Source organism: Eleutherodactylus coqui, chromosome 13 (assembly GCF_035609145.1).
Source record: "Eleutherodactylus coqui strain aEleCoq1 chromosome 13, aEleCoq1.hap1, whole genome shotgun sequence".
Classification (NCBI taxonomy): Eukaryota; Metazoa; Chordata; class Amphibia; order Anura; family Eleutherodactylidae; genus Eleutherodactylus; species Eleutherodactylus coqui.
Genome location: NC_089849.1, coordinates 124,344,162 through 124,362,401, shown reverse-complemented (window position 1 = coordinate 124,362,401; position 18,240 = coordinate 124,344,162). Strand labels below are relative to the sequence as shown.

At 45.7% G+C, this 18,240-nt stretch overlaps 1 protein-coding gene across 6 annotated transcripts in view; it reads right to left on the bottom strand.

The window, feature by feature from the left end:
• Window positions 1-2,528: 2,528 nt before the first annotated feature.
• Window positions 2,529-18,240, bottom strand: part of LOC136588094 (zinc finger protein 501-like) — a 28,068-nt gene continuing 12,356 nt past the window's right edge. For 5 of the 6 annotated variants that reach the window (XM_066587047.1, XM_066587046.1, XM_066587049.1 and 2 more), the window contains 6 exons: window positions 13,135-13,269; window positions 10,107-10,286; window positions 9,910-10,030; window positions 9,711-9,808; window positions 9,429-9,501; window positions 2,529-3,987 (listed from right to left, as the gene is read on the bottom strand). In XM_066587047.1, coding sequence (XP_066443144.1) covers window positions 3,020-3,987; window positions 9,429-9,501; window positions 9,711-9,808; window positions 9,910-10,030; window positions 10,107-10,286; window positions 13,135-13,224 — 1,530 coding nt within the window. In that variant the 5' untranslated portion in view covers window positions 13,225-13,269 and the 3' untranslated portion in view covers window positions 2,529-3,019. Of the gene's footprint in view, window positions 3,988-9,428; window positions 9,502-9,710; window positions 9,809-9,909; window positions 10,031-10,106; window positions 10,287-13,134; window positions 13,270-16,555; window positions 16,690-16,808; window positions 17,262-18,240 lie in introns of those variants that run through there. The other variant, XM_066587052.1, reaches the window with a different exon arrangement.

The following is an 18,240-nucleotide window of genomic DNA, read 5'->3' as shown; positions in this document are numbered from 1 at the left end:
CGGATTTTTTCCGCAGAGCCGCAGTGTGGAAATGCAACTGCGGCGCGGTTTTTCAAGACGTAGCATGTCTATTCTTCTGTCTTTTCCGCGGCGCTTTTTTGTCCATAGACCTGTATTGACGCAGCAAAATCCGCACTAAAAAACGCTGTAAAAAGTAAAAAAGCGCGGCGGAAAAAAACTCTTGCAGATTTTTCCACAAGAAAATCTGCAAGCCAAAATTAACCTTTGAAGCGGTTTTGCCGCAGAAGCAGTTCTTCTGCGGCAAAACCGCAGCAAATCCGCCCTGTGTGAACCCAGCCTTACATTTGCATACGGTTCTTGTAAATCTGCACCAAACAAAACAAGCAGAACCTTAATGAACCTTTCGGCATGCTGACAATATTCATTCACCCTAACGGCTCATGTCCACGGGCAAAATAAGAATTAAAATCCGCAGTGGATTTTAACTCTTCTCCCGCCCGCGGATCCGCACCCCATAGGGATGCAATGACCACCCGCGGGGCAGATAAATACCCGCGGATGGTCAATAAAAGTGATTTTAAAAAAAATGGAGCATGAAAAAATCTGGACCATGCTCCATTTTCGTGCGGGTCTCCCGCGGGCTTCTATTGAAGCCTATGGAAGCCGTCCGGATCCGCGGGACACAAAAATCAGATTTTACTCACATGCTCCGGTTCTTCTCTTCGCAGCGGCGCCATCTTCTCTCAGTCGCGGCCGGATCATTTTGCTTCGGCCCGGCGCATGCGCGGGGCACGTCACCGACGTCATCATGCACATCCGCCGAGCCGAAGAAAGAAGATCCGGCCGCGACGAGAGAAGATGACGCCGCAGCGAAGGAAGTATCCGGAGCGTGTGGGAGGTAAGTTAATTCTGATTTATTCCTATTTTCAGCGCTCATGTCCGCGGGGCAGGAGGGACCCGCTGCAGATTCTACATGGAGAATCCGTAGCGGGCCTGATTTTCCCCGTGGACATGAGGCCTAAGGCTGCCTGTCCACGGGCGTTGCGATATCCCGCGGCAGATCTCCACTGCGGGAGCCGCTGCCGGGGAACAGGAGCCTGCAGATGGATCTCCGCGGTGAGCCTATTTGACAGATAGGCTGACTGTGGAGAATTGCGGCAATTCACAGCATGCTGCGATTTGCCGTCCGCGAGCGGAGAATCGCTATGATTCTGCGCTCGTGGATGGGGGGAGGGCTTCGCTTTCCATAGCAACATTATGGAAAGCATTCACTGCGTTCCCCCGCGGCCGGTTTATCGCCGCGGTGGAAAGCAATGCAAAAAATAGGCAGCCTTATATTATGGTAAGAGCAGGAATATGGAAGTGAACAAGAGGTTCTCACAAAACTCTAGAACTCCACCGGAAAAATCTCTTGACCGACAAGAAAAACCATTAGGAGGATCATTAATAAAGGTAATAATTTATTACACTTCTGCATATTCACACTACTAGATTAAATGAAACTCAGCCGCTCCCATGGCCCTCTACGTGGCCCCTGGGTTTTATGGGTAAGCAAGTGGGTTACTACTTTGTGTGTCTCCCAAGACCAACTCTGGTATTAGTGGCCAGTTTGCCATCTTTCTTTAGCAATCATGTTCTATATGGGATAGAAAGGAAGTAAAGGGTTATTACTGGCTCTACCTACTGAAATTCTAGAACTTTACTATAGTTACTTACTTTGCAATTAGTAGACTCCTCTGGATTAATTTGGTTAATAAAACACCGATTTTGAGTGGGGTTCAATATGTCAACTCTGCTACACAGCTTCTAAAGACAATGAGGCTTAATCCAGTTCTTCCTCTTCCCCTGGACTCCACAACCACCGGGGACACTCCATGCAGCTCCTTCCACATCTAATAGGACCCTCTTATGAATCAGATACTGTTCCAAGTGTGCCCACAACCGTCAATAGCCACAACTGTAACCCCACTAGAAAAAACAAGAAGTTGTGGCACAAAAGGAGACAAACAGCTTATATAGAGAAATCTATAGATATCGATGTCTAAACATAAAGCTCCGACATCTGTAGTGCTATATCCAATTCTAAAGATTTGGTCAGATTTAGGTGTAAATATTGTTTTCACATCCCACTGGGAGCCTATACACCATTCTGGTGGTTTCACATATGATCATGGAGGATAACAAGGCACTTCCTACTGCTCTTCCTCAACGACTCCTAAAGAAGAGATGTGGGATGCAGGTCTCTACGCCTTGTTGGAGGAAGATTACAAGAGTGTCTTAACTGATCTGCAAGCATTTAGTCAATGACCGTGATGAGGCCCACCTACAATCATACCTTTAAGGGGCTGTGTACAGACTGAACACCTATGATAAACTCTGCTTGATCCCCAGCTTTGGGCCAGTCTCACAAGACCAGATGTGAATTGCAAATTCTGAGATTGGGATCCACGGTAAACTGCTGGTATTGAAAGGCATGTATTTTCAAATTCCCCTTCACACACGCGGGTACGAATCACATATTCCGGGTGCAAAAAGGAAAAAAAAATTAATTAAAAAAAACAAAAAAAAAACAAAACACAGTATGCTTAATTTTACTGCGGAATCCGTGCGGACGGGCTCCATTGATGTCAATGGAGACGTCCGATCCGCAGCCCATGCACAATTAAAATTGCATATGGGCTGCCAGTACCTACGTCATCACTAAGCAATGGCGCGGGAAATACGAAAAAAAAAGACCTGTACTGTGCATGACCGCCTGCGAGCCTCCTCAGTCATATGCAATACAGTAAAGTGCAGTACGCAGGGTCACAGGCCGGCCTCACAGCTGGAATCCCACCCGCTCATCTGAGCCTGGCCTTAGTCTAATCTGCAACTACTAGTACCCAGCCCAGGAATATATACTGAAAAGCAAGCAAGGACGTATTGACACAGATATCTACATCGGATATGCTACAGGCTTTCTAGTAACAGATGAGAGAACATCTTCACGTGGCTCATTTGGCGCTGCAGTGCCATCTCCTCCTTTCTGTACGGTAAAACATTTCCTACAATTTGATCATCATGAAGAAGTCTGAACACAACGATGCTCAACAAGACCCGATTCCTGAATGAAACACTCTCCACGTTCAATACAATAAAATGCCCCCCCCCTAGGGTCCAGTCCCTGGTGGTTTTCGAGAGGACCTTTAATTGCACAAACCTTTCCAGATTCCAGCACTACAGACAGCTTCTCTCCTGTGTGGATTCTCAAATGTTCCACAAGATTTGATTTCCGAGTAAAACATCTCCTGCATTCTGAACATGAAAATGGTCTCTGTCCCGTGTGAATTTTTTGATGTTCAACTAGATTTGATCTTTGGGTGAAACATTTTGCACATTCTGAACATGAATATGGCTTTTTGCCCGTGTGAATTCTCTCATGTTTTACAAGATCCGATTTCCGGGTAAAGCATTTCCCACATTCTGAACATGAAAACGGCTTCTCTCCAGTGTGAATTCTTTGATGCTTAACCAGATCCGATTTCCAGGTAAAACATTTGCCACATTCCAAGCATGAAAATGGTTTCTCCCCTGTGTGAATTCTCTCATGTTTAACAAGATCTGATTTCGTGGTAAAACATTTCCCACATTCTGAACACACAAATTTTCTCTCATCTCTGTGAATTCTTTTATGAATAGAAAGATTAGATTTTTTTTTAAACCACTTCCCACATTCTGGACATGAAAATGGATTCTCGTCTCTGTGAATTCTTTCATGCTTAGAAAGATTAGATTTCTTTTTATAATATTTCTCACATTTATTACTCGGAAACAGTTTTCCCTTCTTATTTCCTTTACTTTGTTTAATCTGTGATTGATTAACAGAAGGTTCCTTGGGATCAGCAGACAGATCTCCGCAGTGAAGGACGGAGGGTATAGGTGAAGTAATGGAGTATTCTCCAGTATTATCTTGTCCGATGTTACTATATGCTAGGTCATATTCTGGAGATAAGCCAAAATCTGCCTTTGCTCCACCGGCCCAGTCATCTGTGGGAAGAAAGACAAAGATTTTGTTATTTTTCTTTCAATAACGCACAGTGGATATTTAGGATGCTTGTATGTAGACCTTCCAATAATCTTTATATTCCACAACGTTTCATATATCAGAGGGTAAAATCAGACATTACATACGGTATTAAACTAATAATGTGAACCGTAAGTGTGAAGGCCAGAGCTCACAGTCTATGAGGAATAGGGTTGACACAACAGGTACAAGTGCTCGTTCTGTACGATAGTCCACCTTCTTTGGGATACTATAGATAAAGCTGCATGCGCCGCTCACCAGCTAGTATCTGTGTATATACCAATAAGAAGTACATTGGGGTGCATGGAGTATGGGGGATACTGCTGGATGAAAAGATCAGGTCTTGAGGGAGAAAGTAGACTGAAGGAGAATACGAAAAAGTGTTACCTTAGGGAAAGTGATAAGCGTCCCAAAAGAAATGTGTTTTTACGACACACCTAAAACTGTGTGCATTGGTAATTAGCCTAGGGGTAGCGCATTCCAGAGAACTGGTGCAGCTTGGGAACTCTCGGCAACAGGTGTGGGAGGTTCCAATTATGGAGAACACTGGTGGGGTAGTAGATAGAGATAGATTGGAGACAGGAGAGTTTAGTGAGAAGACTGACTGATTAGTAATGCATCAATATATGGAGTGAAGGAAAAGATCGGGGTCAAATATTAACTCCAGAACAGCAGGCATGCTGCCTAGGAGGGTCTGCGGTACAACACACTGAGATGGAAACATCAGATCTAGGTAGGCTAGTAAGGCAGTTTTTGAACATTTTTTTTTTTTTAAACCTGTTTTATTGAAAACTCTGTTTTGTACAATAAATGAATAAAGAACTTTGGTTACATCATAGGCTCATTACAATCATATTATCAGTACTTTAGTATGTTACATCTACATATACAGTTGTTGTACACTTTATGACAATGCAGTTTCTCGTAGTGCCAGTGAGGGGTAGGGTTCTTGGTTGGTTTTACCGGGCATTTCCGGGCATAGATGTCCTCAGCAGGTTTTAGAACCGGTCCTGTGTGAACACTGTACTCGTCGACCCACACCACCTCTCCCATACCTTGTTAAATTTTTCAGGGCATTTTCTATTTTTGTAGACTATTTTTTCATATGGTAGCATGGCATTGATAATATTCTGCCATTTTGAGAGTGTCGGGGGGCGTCTGTCCATCCAGCGCAGGGCTATTGCTTTGTGGGCAAAAAATAATACTTTAGTAAGGAATATTCTGTCATGGTATTGCCATTGTTCTTCATCCAGAATACCCAGCAGGCATACTGCGGGGTCGTGCGGTACCGGTATCCCTAGTATTTGTGTTAAGAACTCTATGACCTCTCCCCAGTATGCTTGAATGTCTGCACAATTCCATATTAGGTGATTAAAGTTTGCATTGGGTGTTCTGCACCGGTGACAATGGTTAGTGGCTATCCTATTCATTTTGTGGAGTCTAGTTGGTGTTAGGTAGCACTGGTGTAGGATGTATGGTTGTGTTAGTTTGTTATTTGCCGCCGGTGATACTGTGGTGTATGTGGACATCGCGGTTTCCCAGTCCTCATTAGTGAGGGTGGGAATGAGTTCTCTCCATCTCTGCATTACTGTCATTGGTGTATCAGGGATTTTAGCTTGCAGTAGATGGGTGAACAGCACCGATATCAGGCCTTTAGGCCCTTGGGTTCGTAGTATGCCTATTAGTGGGTACTGGGAGAATGTTTGTCTAGGTCCTGGGAATTCGTGGTCCTGGGAATATCTTAAAAAGCCCGCTCTTGGGATTTGGTATAGTTGCTGTAGCTGCTCAAAGGAGACCAGTGTTTGGTCGGCATATACGTGCTCTAGTGTGGTGATTCCTAGGTTTATCCAGAATTGCTTATCCGGTAGGTTCATCAAGTGCGGTAATGCTCTGTTGTCCCATAAAGGAGTTTCCAGAGGGGTGTCATCCTGCCCAATTAGTGATTTGCATGTCTGCCACACATTTACTGCGAGTCTGTGGATAGGTAGCATTTGTTTAGTCATTAATCCTGGTTTTTCCAGGAGGATCCAGAGCGATGTTTCCATGAGAAAATACATCAGGTGGTGCTCGGAGTTAGGGAGAGGTGCGCCCGATAACCAATGGCGGAGATATCTCACCTGTCCCGCCAGGTAATAGAGTTTAAAATCTGGTAGCGCCATTCCCGCCATCTCCTTAGGGCGCTGTAGGGTGTCTAAGCGGAGCTTGGCTCTAGAGTTTCCCCATATGAATGATGTTATTAAGGAGTTAGTTTTTTTAAATAATTTCTGTGGTATAGTTATTTCTGCGTGTTCTAGACAGTATAGATACTTGGGGAGTATTATCATTTTTATGAGGTTTATCCTGCCCGTTACAGATAGTGGCAGGGAGCTCCAACTTTTTAATTTTTGCTGCAGAGTCGCCAGCAAGGGAGTAATGTTTAACTCGAAGCTCTGGGTATGGTCCCTGGTGATATGTATGCCAAGGTATTTAAATCCGGGGGTGATTTGTAGGTTACAGAATACTTCTCCCATCCGCCATCCCTCTGGTCTTAGAGGCATGAAAGCGGATTTCTGCCAATTGATGCATAGGCCTGAAAAATTCCCAAATTTGTCTATGAGAGAAATGGCTAACGGTAGGGTATTTTTAGGGTCTGACATATATAATATTATGTCATCTGCGTATAGTCCTATTCTGTCCTCTCTAGGTCCTATCTGGACGCCTTTGTATGAGGTCTGTTGTCGGATTCTCAAGGCTAGGGGTTCAATTGCAATTGCAAATAGGAGGGGGGGAAAGTGGGCACCCTTGTCGGGTCCCCCTGTGGAGTGGAAAGGAGGTAGAGGCCAGACCATTTACTACTACCCTAGCAGTCGGTGCTTTATATAGAATAGAGATTCATTTTATGAATGTGTCTCCGAATCCGAATTTCCGTAGAACTTCTATCAGATATAGCCACTCGACTGAGTCGAATGCCTTAGCTGCATCTAATGAGGCCAGGGCCCAGTCTGACCTCCACCTCCACCCCACCTGTGTGATTACCTGCGTCCTTCTGATATTGTCTGATGTTGATTTTCCAGGGATAAAGCCAGATTGGTCAGGGTGTATGATCTCCTTTACGATTTGGTTTAGGCGGAAGGCCAGTATTTTTGTAAGGATTTTGTAGTCTGTATTTAATAAGGAAATAGGCCTGTATGAGCCGCATTCCTCTGGATTTTTGTCCGGCTTTAGGGTTTTTGAAATATTTAGTTTCAGACGGAGGGCATGATGTTAGAGACAGCAGATACACAATCGTTGGTGCTTTGCAGTAGTGAAGGGATGTTTGTTGGAGAAACGAGACAAAAACTGAAAGCGACGATGAGGTCTCATCGCCACACAATTAAAGAGAGAAAGACAGAATTACCTGCGGCCGAGCACTTTCCTAGTCACAGACATAACATAGAACGCATGAAAGTCACCATATTAAAATGCAATTTCAAGTCACAAAGCCATAGAATTCGAGTGTACAAATTTATAACAATTTTTGACACTCAACAAAGGGTTAAATTCTTCAAGAGGATTCATGCATGACTGGGAAATATGAGAAATCTATAGCACAGATAACACGCTTGCCTGGTGACCCCCCAACACTAATTCAGAGACCATAAAACTTTGCCTCATCAGTGGACTAATTATTTATTTATTTCTCTACTCTACAAGATTACTTGGTTTCTCTTGCAGAAAACAATCACATTTTGAAACGAAATTGGTGTGTAATTGTGTGTTATCAATGTAGAGATGGTACTAAAAGCCAAATCTACTGATAGTTTGGCCAACAGAGGCGATGTAGAGAAAAAAAAAAAGAGGAAAGGACCTAGCACCAAATCCTGAGTAACCCCAACAGCAAAGGGAAGAAGAGAAGAAGCAGAAGCAAAAGAAACACCAAGTGGAGTCTACGGAGAGGAACCTGATGATATCTGGTGTCAAATGCTGCTGAGATATGGAGAATGTAGGAGTACGAAAACTAGATTGTAGGAAGTCAAGAGGAGAAGTAGAGAGCATTTTAGACTTATCAACCAACAGATGCGACAGAACAATAGTGGTTAAGGGTTGGGGCACCTGGGAAATAGTAACCATGATATAATACATTTCCACTTTTCCTTCAAATAGGGTGTTTTGCCAGGAAGTCACAAAAACAAACTAAATTAGATCAGCCTAGAGATGCCCTTAATTGTATTGACTAGGACAATGTCCTCACAAATAAAAGAACAGAAATGTTTAAAATAAAATGGGAAATGTTTAAAAGTATCTCAAAAGGGGTTTTCCAGAAAAATTCTATTGATGAATCAGCCTCCGGATAGGTCATCAACAGCTGATCTCTGAGGTTCACCACTAGGATCCTAGCCAGTCAACTGATTGGGCGCCTACTGTCAGTGCCACAACACACAGCGATACGGAGCAAAAGCTGTTAGCTCCGACCCGTGAAGTGACCGCTGCCATCATTGATTTAATAGAATAGGATTATGGGGTGCATCAGAAAAGCTCTGGTGTGTGTGTGTGTGTGTGGGGGGGGGGTGGGGGGGGGCATTTTTCCGTTTAATTTAAAAAAATGAACTCATATAAAAATTGTTGGCAGCAACGCATCTAACAAAATGTGTTCTAGGGCCACGTCTAACATTGTCTAACAACAGTCTACAAATGTGGGGGAAGAAAGAAGACTAACTGCTGGAGCTTGAATGATCCTGGGAACAGCGAGGACTCGGACACCTTTCTGGTGTATGTCTGTTACTAGATCCCTCTGTGGAGAACACAGACTGAATAGATTGTGATATGGAATCATCAGATAACAGGCATTTCTAGGTGACCCTCAATACTGATCTCTCCTTTACAGTCAATGAGTCTTTTCTTTTGGGAGAGGAATGTTGTCCCCCTCTTCTCTGATGGAGGAGCCTAGCTGCTCCGCAGTCCTCGGTCAGCTTTACCAGATTTTTTTATTTCATAATGCGCTAAATGTTTTCTATTGGTGGAAGGTCCAGACTTCAGGCAGTCGGTTCACCCCGGACTCTTCTTCTGTGAAACCATGCTGTTGTGGTGGATGAAGGATGCAGTTTAGCATTGTCTTACTGAAATATACAAGGCCTTCCCCGACAGAGACGTCGTCTGAATGGGGCATATGTTGTTCTACAACCTCTATATATTGCTAATAAGGCATTGCCAGTGTAAGCTGCTCATGCCATAGAAGGTCCTGGCGGCCTGAGACGGGAGTACCCATTTTAGTCTTGCCAAGTTAGTGGATCCCCGGGCCAGAATGTTTTAGCAGCATTTTCCAATGAGTTAAATCAGGTCAATATTCAAGGTCTGCTCATATTATGGCAGGCTCTCCGGCTATAGGCTGCCTTCTGTGGTCATTACTTACCTGAACAGATAGCTGTAAGTGTCATCTCATCCTTACCTTGTTCATCCCCCAGCATACATGCCTCTTCTCCTAGTAGAACTTCAATTTTAATGTCATTAAGATCTTCATTCTAATTCAAAATGTGAAACAATGTATAATTCAGCACGGAGCTGGAAAAGTCCATTTATGGTAACGACAACTAGACAGAGGTATTCCCAATGCTGTCCAACATTTCCTCATTACAGAGAGATAAAAACTATACTGTAGCTGGTAGCAAAAAGGGACAAAGAACAAAAAGATTGTCGCAGCTGGTTTGGCCGAAGCATGTGCTCCATCTACCTGATCATCGTGTACAACACTGTGGCTTTCTCTGGAACGATCCTGGGAACAGAGAGGACTCGGACACCTTGCTGCTGCATTTCTGTTACTAGATCCATCTGTAGAAAACACAGACTGAATAGATTGTTGATCTGGAATGATCAGATGACAGGCGTCTATAGCTAACCCTCAATACTGCACAAGGAGAGTCTATTCTCACCTGATGATTTGAGGGGCTGGTGGTCCATCACGATGTCCTCATACAGATCCTTGTGTCCTTCTAAATACTCCCACTCCTCCATGGAGAAGTAGATGGTGACATCCTGATATCTTATAGGAACCTGATACACATGATAGCATCACCATCTAAACACATCCAGGTGCTACTCACATCCCATCCTCCCCGGCGGCGCTCACCTCTCCGGTCAGCAGCTCAATGATCTTGTTGGCGAGCTCTAGGATCTGCTGCTCATTGATCTCCTCATGTAACAGGGAGTTGGATGAAGGCTCCATGATTGGGCTCAAGGTTCTTCCCGACCCTTCGGACACAGGGGCCTGACGGCATTTACGAGAAGTCTTCTTCACTACTGTGTAATCCTGTTTATGGAGAGACACATTAGTACTTATCACTACGTAAATTTCCTTCACCTCTGCAGTCATGTCCATCTGTTACCAACATAGACATGAATTATAATCTGGCTCCATTGAGATACTGAGGCAATGTATATATTTTGGACATTTCAGAATATACAACATTGGATATGCTGAAATTCCCTCAACTCTCCAGTGAGTCCAAGTTTTATCTACGGTGTTGGAACAACCTATGAGCTCCTCACCTGATTTCTTCTGTTGTTGCTAATTAGTCGCATATAAAGGTTTCAGATCATCCAACTAACTTTAATATAAAATAAACAGCAGAAGTAAAACACACAATGCAGCTTTCAAATGAGAATTCTATTTACTGACGATAAAGATTTATTCACAGCCTATATCACCATGTGGAAAAGTAACTGCCCCCCTAAATCTAATAACTGGTCATGCCGCCCTTGGCAGTAACGACTGCAATCAAATGTTTGCAATAACTTCCAACGAGTCTTTTAGATCGCGGTTGATTAATTATTTCCCAGCCTCCTTTGCAGATTTGTTTTAACTCAGCTGCACTGGTTTTTATTGCATGAAGGGCCCGCTACCACAGCATCTGAATGGGGGTCAAATCAGGACTCTGCCTCAGCTACTCCAAAACCCTAGAGGAATATCAGTTAGGAGCTAGTGATGGACTATCCTCCGGTTAGGCCAACAGTAGCAGATCAGTGGGAGTCCACTGCTCAGGACCACTGCTCTTCTGCTATTCAGAGCCATATGATAGGCCATCTCCACAGCTCATACTTAGAGAACCCCTTTAACTTTGTTTCTTTTGAACCAGAGTCATGTGGACTTGCTTGTATGCTTAGGAATATTGTCCAGCTGTATAACCCAACTGCACTTGAGCTGATGGGCAGAGATCTCTTCAGCAATAGGTCATTTGACATTCGGTCACATGGCAGTCATGTGACACTGACCCAGAAGTGAAGTGGCTATAATTTGGATTTCAAAGTACCAGGGAATAGCCCATAGTGGGCAGTTACAGCTAAAGGCAAAACCGTAAAAGGCCAGCAGGCTACAGGCAGGGTCATAAGGCTATAGGCAAAGCCGTAAAAGGCCAGCAGGCTACAGGCAGGGTCATAAGGCTATAGGCTGCAGATCCTTGGGTGCACATTCATGAAGGGTTGAGGCAAAGGCAGGGTAATTCCACTCTGGACTGGCTGGAGACCCTCAGAAAGTGCTCATTTCTTCCCCCCTATTATTCCTCCTGTGGGTTGCACTTCAACAAGCAGCGGGGCCAGCCACCGGGTAGAGCTTACCCACACCAGAGCCGTTCTTGGAGAGACAGACGTGGCTGGACTCTGAGTCAATCCCAGTTGTTTTAAGACTTGCAACGCGGCCCCACAAGTCCCAGCACAGCATGGAAGCCGGGACCAAAAGGAGACCTGTCCATCCACTGTTTGGCTTTGCTCAGATTTAAACCTGCAACTCCAGGAGGAGCAGCAGCTTTACAACTGGGCTAACACACCTGTATACCTAAACAATGGGTGAGTGAATGTAGCAGTTTGATGCACCACAACCTCAAAGATCAGTACTTGCTGTCAGTGAATGGAGATCTATCCTGATCTTGACACGCATGCAGGGTTTAATACACAGTCTATCATAACTCTCTAATATGACAAATGACAAATACAAGATACTGTGCAGCAATCATCACCATCTGGATTGGGGGAGCTGTAGGTGAGTAGAAGCAGGTACGTACAGAAAAGGGTCCCTGAGAGCCCGAGGAGCTCTTCACCCTGAGAAAAGGTAAGTGTAACTTGCTCCCCATTCAGTCTGTCTATGTGTACTAATGGGGATGAGAAGAACAGAACAGGACTCTCACCAATCTGGGATACTTACCCTAGCGATCTGTGAGTGAAACATACTCGGCTATCGCAACAAATCCAGGCATCCATTGGCAGCGTGCTCCATGATTCATAGTCATGTTCCCCCTACCCTTCCGCTAGCCTGCCTTTAGAAAGGAAGTGCTCCGGTGGGAAGTGAACCCAGGCGTCCACCAGCGGTGTGCTCCATGACTCCAGCAGTGTTCCTCCCTGGCGCTCACCTGCCTTTAAGCAAGAGCTCCAGTAGACAAAAAGGGGTGATACTATGGCTGGCGGGTCCTAGAATGGTAGAGTTGGAAGAGGCCTCCGGGGTCATCGGGTCCAACTCCCCTGCTCAGTGCAGGATTCACTAAATCATCCCAGACAGATATTTGTCCAGCCTTTGAAGACTTCCACTGTAGGAGAACTCACCACCTCCCGTGGCAACCTGTTCCACTCATTGATCCCCTCACTGTCTAATATCTAATCTGTGTCTCCTCCCTTTCAGTTTCATCCCATTGCTTCTAGTCTCTCCTTGTGCAGATGAGAATAGGGCTGATCTCTCTGCACTGTGACAACCCTTCAGATATTTGTAGAGTGCTATTAAGTCTCCTCTCAGCCTTCTCTTCTGCTAAACATTCCCAGATCCTTTTTCCGTTCTTCATAGGAAATGATTAGTTTGGTGCCTGCATGAGTGATATAGCTGATAGGAGGGGCTAACAGTTTTTCTCTACTCAAGTGTCTGCCTCCTAGTAGCAGCAGCTATACCCAGGGTCAAAGCTGTGTCGCCCAATGATACAGATGAGAAAATACAGTTACTGGAAGATGATACAATATAGAAAAAGGGACTCAGAAGTGAAGGGTTAAAACTAGTTTGATGATTTAAAACATTGAAATGGGACAAATAAGTAAAAAGAGAAGAAATTGGGAAAGACTTTTTAGCAATCATAGCAAAAGTGACGTGATGACAGTATAACAACTTTCTCCAAATCCCTCACCTCTCTGGTCAGCTGATGAATGATCTCCAGGGTGAGACCTAATATCCTCCCGGTCTTCTTACTCATCTTGGCCAGCTCAGATGGAGACATTAACTTGTGGAGGAGACATCTGGGAGGGTCCTCGACCTCGGGAACCTAAAGTCAGAAAAAGTTCAATGATTTTACTCTATGAGACGTTGTCACCGGTGAAATTACCAAATCACTAATTGGAAGGAATAAGCAAAGACAACTGAGCAAGTATTCCAGTCCAGATGCTACAACACCTCCAAGAGGCGAGAGCCCAACCTGCATCTACAAGGCTCAACCGTCTGAGTACTTTGAGGTCAACGAGCAGCTGAAAAGAAGACGATTCCAGATAAATATTTCTCCAGGGAATGTTTTGTTCAAAAACCTCTTCAGTAGTAGAACAGAGCTCATCCTCTCGCTTCTCCCCTACCATTTCAACCGTCCACACTGAACTTCCCTTCCTGAATCAACACGGGTTCGCCGCTGGTCCACTCCACCATCATCCCACATGACCTCTAGTCGCATCCAACTGCAGACTGGACGGGACGGCCTCGGGTTCGGGTCATTCCTCAGACACTGCAGATCCCATAGGAATAACACAGCAAACGCTAAGTGATCGAACTAATCGCAGTGGAGGAACCGGAACGAGACGCTAGTTCATCAATATAGCAATTGGTATTATTGTCCCCTAGTAGATACTAGATGGCAAGAGCCGCCTGGAGAGGGGAGAACAGTTTCCTGGAAGCGGTCCAGCAAGGTCACATATATAGCAGCACTGAGGACTATCACATGGCCCTTGTAAGGTCAAACACCTCGTGGGCTTCAGGGCCCGATGCGATGTATATATAACACTGCACTCATCTGGAATATGGATGCTTTTAGAAGCCGTAGCTTCTTTCATGGCATTTGCCCTTATAGCGGTGGGCAGCTGCCATTGCGAGGGGTTTATAGTGACTGCGGCATCACAAACCCGCCTATTGTATAAATCATAGTAAACATATTTTTAAATAATTTTTGGGGCGATTTTTTTCATTTCAATGTCACAATCTATATTAAAAAACAAATCCTGGAAGTCCTGCAGTTCTCATACTGATCACTGAGCCTCAGGGCTCCCGGCCACAGACGGATATATGCTGCGGAATCCGTGGTGGGCGGCCACACCGCGGAGCCACAGCAAATAGTGCCCATGGCATGCAATAGGAAATCGATTCTTCCTGCATTCTTGCGGAAACCAAGTACTGATCAAAAGAGAAGACAGCAGGTAAGTGCGGACGCCCCTGCGGGAATCCGCTCTGCCGTGTGTAGGGGGCTTAAAGGCTCATTTACACGCAAAGACAATCTTTCAAACGATTGCAAGATCGACAGTTCCAGCGATCATTTTGCATAAAGTACTGCAGTGTCTTCACAAGGGCTGCAGCGGGCTGTCAGCTGAATACAATGTAATCAGCTGCTCCCACGAAGAACACAACGTGGGGTCCCTGCTATCTCTCTCCAGCTGAACCATGGATTTTATGCTCAACTAAAAAATCATTGTTTAGAAAAAGAGTGAAAGATGGAAGAGTTTGCACGCAACGATTAGCACTCAAAAGCCATTGCTTGTAAGGCTTGAGGGACAGTTAGGAGGGAAAGCCTCATGGGATCTGGGAGCTTTATGTACATGATAGATGGATGGATATGTCACCCTCTATGGAGCCTCATGGGATCTGGGAGCTTTATATACATGATGGATGGATGATATGTCACCCTCTATGGAGCCTCATGGGATCTGGGAGCTTTATGTACATGATGGATGGATGATATGTCACCTTCTATGAAGCCTCATGGCATCTGGGAGCTTTATGTACATGATGGATGATATGTCACCTTCTATGGAGCCTCATGGGATCTGGGAGCTTTATGTGCATGATGGATGGATGATATGTCCCCCTGTATGGAGCCTGATGGGATCTGGGAGCTTTATGTACATGATGGATGGATGATATGTCACCTTCTATGGAGCCTCATGGGATCTGGGAGCTTTATGTACATGATGGATGGATGATATGTCACCTTCTATGGAGCCTCATGGGATCTGGGAGCTTTATGTACATGATGGATGGATGATCTGTCACCTTCTATGGAGCCTCATGGGATCTGGGAGATTTATGTACATGATGGATGGATGATATGTCACCCTCTATGGAGCCTCATGGGATCTGGGAGCTTTATATACATGATGGATGGATGATATGACACCTTCTATGGAGCCTCATGGGATCTGGGAGCTTTATGTACATGATGGATGGATGTCACCCTCTATGGAGAAGGTTTTATGGTTAACCAAGATATGTTACAAAGGTCATTACTGGGTCAGGTGAGATGGCAGAGAGTGAGTTCTGCCCAGTGATGGACTGGTTGGCAGCAGCAGATGATTGGCTGAAGAAAAATAGCGGGAAATGCCTGTGGTTGTCAGGCAGAATCTGGTGGCCTGACAGAGGCTGGTGATTGGTCCAGAGGAACAAGCTGAGAGGAGCAGCAGTGAGATATGGAGGTGCAGAGATGTGGGCCATCATCATCTAGAGAGAAAGCAGCATGCAGCGTCCAGGTGACAGCTCCCTGTTCCTGTCAGCTCCCCTCACCATTCCTGTCAGCTCCCCTCACAATTCCTGTACAGCTTCAGACCCTCTGTGCTGGAGGACTTTCTCCAGCGGCTGATCGTCAGCGAGGATGAAGTGGTCAGTGAGGAACAGTTTCACAGACTTCTGGAATCCCCTGCGCTTCAGCTTAGGACTTGTCAGCAGCGCCGGCCAGGAGGAGCTGCAGAGGACATTGTGTGAACGCTTGTATCTGAGGAGGACTTGTCAGTAGAGAACCACCAGCGAAGCGAACACAGGGGCTGCCTTTACCTTCATCTGATCGGAGGCGACTAAAACCTGGCAGCGGGAGCAGTGCCAGCAGATGCCAACACCAGCAGGAACAGTGCCACCACATGCAACACCAGCAGGAACAGTGCCACCAGATGCCAACACCAAGTCCTGTACTGCTGTGCGTGCTGGGTACGGGTGAAGCTCGACAAGATGGCGACGGCCCCTCTGCCAAGTCCTGTGCTGCTGTAATGGCAGCGTACAGGTGAAGCTCTACAAGTGGTGAGACCCCCGGTAACCAGGTGGTACCCCTGGTTACTGGCACCTGTGTGTAGAAGGATTTAGCTTGTGTAGCAGTTGGGAGCGATTTCGCACGGCGGTTTTTGTGTTCGGTCTTGGCAGGCCGGAGCCAGGAGCGGGTCTATTATAAGGAAGACATGTGAATCTTTCCATCATACTTTCTCTCTGCTCCTGGCTTGGCTCACAAGGTGCTGGGCATGGGGGCCGTCGTGTGAGCGCCCCCTAAGGTAGATTTGTCAGTTTTAGATTCAATTAAATTTTATTGATTTTACATGTTAAACCAAAATGATGCATTACAATAGACAGTAATCTTTCGCTGGGTCCATCTTAACATTTTGTCTTTGCTTCGCATCTTCTTGTGCAGTGGGGATAATTAGACCGACTTTCTCTGCATCACATATAAATACTACAAAACAAATAAGTGTATTTCAAACTATAACTAACTAACGGGGTGGGGGGAGGGGAACGGGTAAGGCTAGGAGTGGGGGGGTAGGGGAAGGTGGGTTTTAGGGGGTATTAAATCACCTCGCCTGTTTGTATCGGTATTCTTCACCCTTCGAGTTGACCTGATTCCAGCCAGGTTTTGAACGTGTCCGAGGCTCTCATCGATATCCACGGGCTCCATAGATTATGTATCCCAATTCGTTCTTTTTCGCTTTCAGCTCCTTCCTCCTCATATCTCATTACCATATTAAGTTTCTCTGACCACATTATTCGTGTGGGTGGAGATCCTGATTTCCATAATTCAGGTACCGACATTCTTACAGCTAGGATAACCAGCCTCAACAAGTCAGCTCTAATTCTAGCCATAGATCCGGGCAGTATCAGGAGCAGGGCCATCTCCGCTGTTATGGACACTTTAGACCTGGTCATGTCATTATATAATAATTCCACGTTACTCCACAAGGTCCTGATTGGGGGGCAGTCCCACCATATGTGGGTCATTGTCCCTGGACCGTTTTGACACCTCCAACATATCTATGTAGGTATTCTATTGTCAATTTGGTGTAGTCTTAACGGTATCTGATACCATCGTGGGAGGATCTTAAAATTCTGCTCCTGTAATCTGCCGTACCTGGTGCTTTTGTGGCATATGAGGAAGGCCCTCTGCCAGTCTGATGCAGAGCGGTTGCCACCTAACTCATTCTCCCACTGACCCGTGTAATTTGGAAGGGAGTCCCCCGTCTCACCGTCCAGCAACAGTTCATATATTACTGATATACCGTGCTCCGTAGGCTCCGTAGGCCCCGGCGACATGCCCATCTCTTCGAATGGCGTCAGCTGTCTATTAACACACTCCCCGGGCGTCAGGGACCCCACAAAGCCCCTCACCTGAAGGTAGCTCAACCAGGCTCCTGGGGGGGGAAGCGAGTTGCCATAAAACTCTCTCAGGGGTTTCATCCCGTCTTTACTACGTTTACAATTCTAGGGATTGGAGTGTCTGGTATGGCCAGGATTGTGTTCTTGTCTCTCGCTGGTGGGAACTGTGGGTTGGCTACCAGTGGTGTAAGCGGGCCTGGTATTGATATCAGTCTCGCTCTTGTGGCCCATGCCACCCATTTCTTGAGGACCTTTATGAGGTATGGTGGGAGGCTCTCTACCTCCTTGAGGTACTGTCTAGGGATCCAGGGGGCCCCCTGGACTATCCTGGAGTCGGCTGCATGTTCCATTTCTACCCATAGTTTAGTTGCTTTCGCTTGTAACAGCGAGAGGACGAAGTTAGCAATACAAGCCTTGTAGTAGAGTGAAAAGTCTGGGAGCCCCAGTCCCCCTTCTTCTTTGGTTCTTGTTAGTAGCCTGTGACTAAGTCTAGATTTGCGGTTCATTCATACAAACTTAATGATTAAAGACCGAATATTTAAAAGGTATTGCCGGTTCAGGGCCACCGGGAGGGTCTGGCATAAGTACAAAAACTTTGGGAGGGAGTCCATCTTGACTGCATCTATCCGCCCTGTCC